Source organism: Anarhichas minor, unplaced genomic scaffold (assembly GCF_050575085.1).
Source record: "Anarhichas minor isolate MPS153535 unplaced genomic scaffold, ASM5057508v1 ptg000088l, whole genome shotgun sequence".
NCBI lineage: Eukaryota > Metazoa > Chordata > Actinopteri > Perciformes > Anarhichadidae > Anarhichas > Anarhichas minor.
Window position 1 is genome coordinate 567,712 of NW_027466534.1, and position 4,789 is coordinate 572,500.

Below are 4,789 nucleotides of genomic sequence, written 5' to 3' on the forward strand. Positions count from 1 at the left end.
CGGTAGACCCGCCCACCGTGAAAACCAGTGACGTGAGCACCAAAAACGTTGGGCCGATTGCGTAAATAAAGTTATTCTTCTTCTTCTTCTTTGAGGTTTATTGGCGGTTGGCAAACAATGAATTGGTGCATTACCGCCACCAAGTCATTGCTGGTATGGAGTGTGGATCAGGATGTTATGGAAGCACATTTCCACCAGCAAAAAAAAAAGAGGTCACAAAAAATATAAAAATCCATCTCCCAAAAAAAAAAAAAAATATTCTAATTATTATTTGTTTTATGATGGTGGAAAAAAGGTTTTACTTTTTTCCTCCAGCATAAAATAAAATGCAGCAACACCTTTTGGTGCATCCATCTGTAACCATAACACTGACCAGATGTTTCCAGTTGCTATAGAAAGTCTAAATGATGAGTCATGGAAGCAGCTCTTCATAGGTTACCCTACATTTGACATATACATGGATTGTGAGTACATTGAAGACTTCTTTAAACGTGGCTTTACAACACATGAAATACTTAAATAGCTTGATGTTTCACATGGATTGTACTGAACAAACGCACCCTTGAATAGAATGTTAAGCAAGAAGCAGCTCTGGAGTATAAAGAATGAAACCAATGTGGCTGAGGTGAAGACCTTCAATAAACTGATATATATATATTATTATATGATATACATTATTATATTATACAGAATATTATTATATGATATATATATATTATTATATTATACTGAGACTAAAATAAGATGTCCTGACGTGTTTATCAAAGTGTTATTTACTGCTTTTTTTCATGTTGGAATAAAGGTTAAATATTTAACTGTAAAGTAGTAATACGTGTTTGATGCCTTAATGTGCATTAAATCATTCTGGGATGTTTGCTGAAATTGATTGGATGTGGCACAGCCCTACCTAGAACATGCTCCACCAGCTCCACTGGCGTAATCGTTTTCTTTAATGTATCAGATGTGTTCAAACTGATTGTGTTTTTTTTTAATTCTTTACGACACTAATAATCTTATCTGGTATTACTTAAACGGCACATTGGTTGAGATAAACTTAAACCCTAAAGATACATTTTGAACATTTAGTTTACATTTACACACTCCAACCAACCCTTATTCATAATTAATGGAGAACCAGTGTTGCAAAAGAGTTCAGAGAGATCACATGTATGTTTGAAGCAATAAGTAATAATGAGCTTTATGCTCGTCATGATATAGGAATATATATCTTTTTATAGTAATTTCACTGATCACACAACACAAACTGTCACTTTTATATTATTTTTAAAACATCTAACCTTATTTTCTGAGTAATTAATTTGTGTAAATAAACTATTGGTCCTTATTGATCTGTTTGGTCACCGTTATCAAGATTACATATCAGTGTTATGACTGGTTTGATTGGTAACATTCATAAATGAATAATCAGCAGACCTCATTGGTGCCCTGAGCTGAAATTTAGTAATAAAACCTTTGTTTACATTTGTGCTTATATTCTGCATATCCTCCCAAGCAAAGTGCTATCAAAGAAATGATGCAAACACAGGAAAGGGTGAGAAAGCATAAACATAATCATCTTTAAAGATCATGATTGTACATTTCTTGCACTGTGTTTATAGTTATGCACCAATCACTGAGCCTAATATCTTGTATGTGCAGACTTACTTGGCAATAAACAGTTTCTGGGCCACACTTTACCCTTTTCAATACTCCTCCATGTAAACACATTATTCTCAGTGTTGCAGTAACTTTCTTTGGTCACCAGATGTCATTAAAGTGTGTATGAAGAGTTGAGCTCCACACAGTCAGCTCTATTTATTCTGTGTGAACAGAGGTTTCAACTCCAAATATCTCAAAAAAATCTCAACGTGTGAGAGACGGCTGTTTTCCCGGTGTGTGATGTTTTCTCATGAAGCAGTGGATGGGTGTGGTACTTTGTTGATAGAAGTCCAAAGTTTATATAGTTGCTTTTTATTGTGGCCACATCATCAGGTCACATGTGACAAAAACACACCAGCTTTTAAAGTAATTCCTCTAATGGACTGCATGTATTTAACAGCAGTTCTTAGTCGTCAGGAAATTGTTACACTTTGTCTCGAATATAGATTTCAGGACTTCATTATATCCAGTATTAAAAAAAAAATAAATAAATCTCACACATTAAACCCACATTTTTTATTTCATCCTCCTTACATGGTAGGTCGACCATTTCTACTTCTTTTGTTTTTAATGGCAGCAAGCAGCTTTCAGGTGCATTACCACCACCCACTAATCTGGAGGGTTGACTAAGGATCTATCCTCTCTAATCCAACAAGAATTCAATAAAATAATTAAAGAAACAAGAAAAACAAAAGGAAATAAATAATTATAAATAACAAAAACATACATGAACTTTTCCAAATCTATTCGTTAATCTTGTACCCGCGATACTTTCCTACATTTGTCACTAGAATTTCTCTTTATTACTTATATATTTTCCTCTCTAATCTTTAACCCATTTCCAAAACTTCCTCTTGTTGAATCAAACATCTGACAGAATAAAACATGGCCCACAGTTTGTTCATCACACAATTCCAATAACTCTTAAGACCAGTATGAACATATAATCCTCTTTCCCATTTCATCCACAAGATCTTTAATTCCCAATCAAGGGTTTATTAAAAAAAAATACATCTTCCTTTACTACCTTTATTTAAATTCGTGCTGCCATATATTTTTGATTTATCCCTTTAATCAGTACTTTTATTAGGTTAGGCCTACTACCAAAGAGAGGAAGCTGAAAGACGGAACCAGGAAGTGACCTTTAGCGCAGTCTGATGACGTCACGGGTTCATTCATAAAGGCGCTTCATGAGAGCAGCGTCCTGACTACTCTCAAGGATTTCCTGTTTGTTTTCATGGTCTCTGGGTCAAAGCAATTCGTACAACATCGGTGGAGTGATCCGGATCACAGACATGTCGGGGGAACCAAGTTCCGCGGTAGGTTTTTAATCTAAATGTATTTTTTCCCACACCACGCATGAAGCACCTTGAGTGCCAGCGCCCATTTCCGCATTGCCCGTCATTTGGAGCGCCGTGATTGGTCAATCCATTGTGTCAAGTTTTTTTTAAACTCTGCTCTCCATTCGCTGTCAAACGTTGACAGGTACGAGCTAGAAAAAGGAGAAACCTAGTTTACCTGCTCGGCAGATTTTATAGCACAATCTCAGTGTTACGACATGAACATCTAGAGTGACAGTAACTACTGACAACAACCGTTGGTGTTCAGTTATAGGCCCCGCCCCCTTTACGAGACTAGCGGTGGATCCTGAGTTTATTAAGTCTAATAGAAGTGAACGTGAATGTAGATTATGACCGATACTTTCACCGAAGCACAGCTTGAAGCCAGTTTGTTTTTCACAAGCTACATATCGTCTAAACATTGGGCCATAAATTAGTTTAAAACAGACAAATCCGGAGAAAATTTACTTTATTCGAGACCTCTGTCTCAACGTACTCTCGCGAGATCTGGCAACTAACGTTCGCAAACACCCTAACTAACAATTTTTGTTATGCTAAATATATCTGTTAGCCTTTTCAATATAAAATGTTTGCAATAGAAAATATAAATATACTACAAAATATAACCTATTCTGATTTTATCCGTCCGCACAACGTTCACAACACTTTCAATGACCACGCCCACTTATAAGACAGGAAGTGTATAATTTTTCAAACTAATGGCGGATGCAATTATTTTTTATAAAAGTACCATACACTAAAATACTTACTACTACAATATATTACAAGTAAAAGTCCTGCATGGAAAATGTTACTTAAATACAAGTTTAAAAGTGAATTTATTAAGAATTAAGTGAATCTGTAAAAGTACTTACTGCTGTTAAGAATGCCCATATATACACACACATCTAAATATGTACGCTGATGTACTATTACAATAGGCCTAGTGTATAATATTGACTAGTCAGGACTGAGTATACTGATTGGCAGGTACTGTGATTAACACTATGAATGTACAGTTAGGCCCAATGAAACACCTGAAGAGTCCACTTCAGTTGTGATTTATTGTAAACAGGTGATACAGCAGGTGAGGCACACGGTCTGCTGCTTTTATCTAAAACAGAAAGATATGATGTATTATTACCACCATTCACTGAATGTAAACACAAATATCTGCCGACAATAAACAACACAATGTACATAATTCTAACTTCAATAACTCATGTACATATAAATGTACTAAGAGTAAGTAAACTCACATTTGTCCTCCATGTAGAGCGCTCAGGGTTGTGCTGCAGGTAAAGAGTTCACACCTGAACTCAATCTCTTATTTAAAGGCTCTGATCCAGCTAGGCCCCGCCCACTTCCTGCTCTGACTCCAGACATTTTGGATGAATCTGCTGATTATTTTTTTTAGATTAGATGATTTATTGGTTAGTTTTTAAAAAGTACAAAAAAAAATAGTGAGAAATTCCGTCATAAATGTGTTTAAGTTAAAATTATTAATTTTTCTTTACACAAGAAAAACAACAAATCTTTTAAAAATAATACTGAAATGACTCTTCTTTAATTGACTAATCAACCGATCGTTTCAACATTTTAAAACTTCTTCATAAGTTTTGTTTGTAAAATGATTCATAAAACGAGTAACTACAGCCGTCCAACTAGTAGTGATGTAAGAAGTACAGTATTTCATCTGAGGTGTGGTGGAGTAGAAGTATAAAGGGTCTCAAGTAAAGTACAGTAAATGTACTTAGTTACATTCTGACTATGAAATGATTCAGTTTTTT

General features: G+C 35.0%; 1 protein-coding gene across 1 annotated transcript in view; it reads left to right on the forward strand.

Annotated features, from left to right (window-relative positions):
• Window positions 1–2,831: 2,831 nt before the first annotated feature.
• Window positions 2,832–4,789, forward strand: part of LOC142938670 (porphobilinogen deaminase-like) — a 12,598-nt gene continuing 10,640 nt past the window's right edge. The window contains exon 1 of the mRNA XM_076081991.1: window positions 2,832–2,978. Within this exon, the coding sequence (XP_075938106.1) occupies window positions 2,955–2,978 (24 nt within the window). The 5' untranslated portion in view covers window positions 2,832–2,954. The remainder of the gene's footprint in view (window positions 2,979–4,789) is intronic.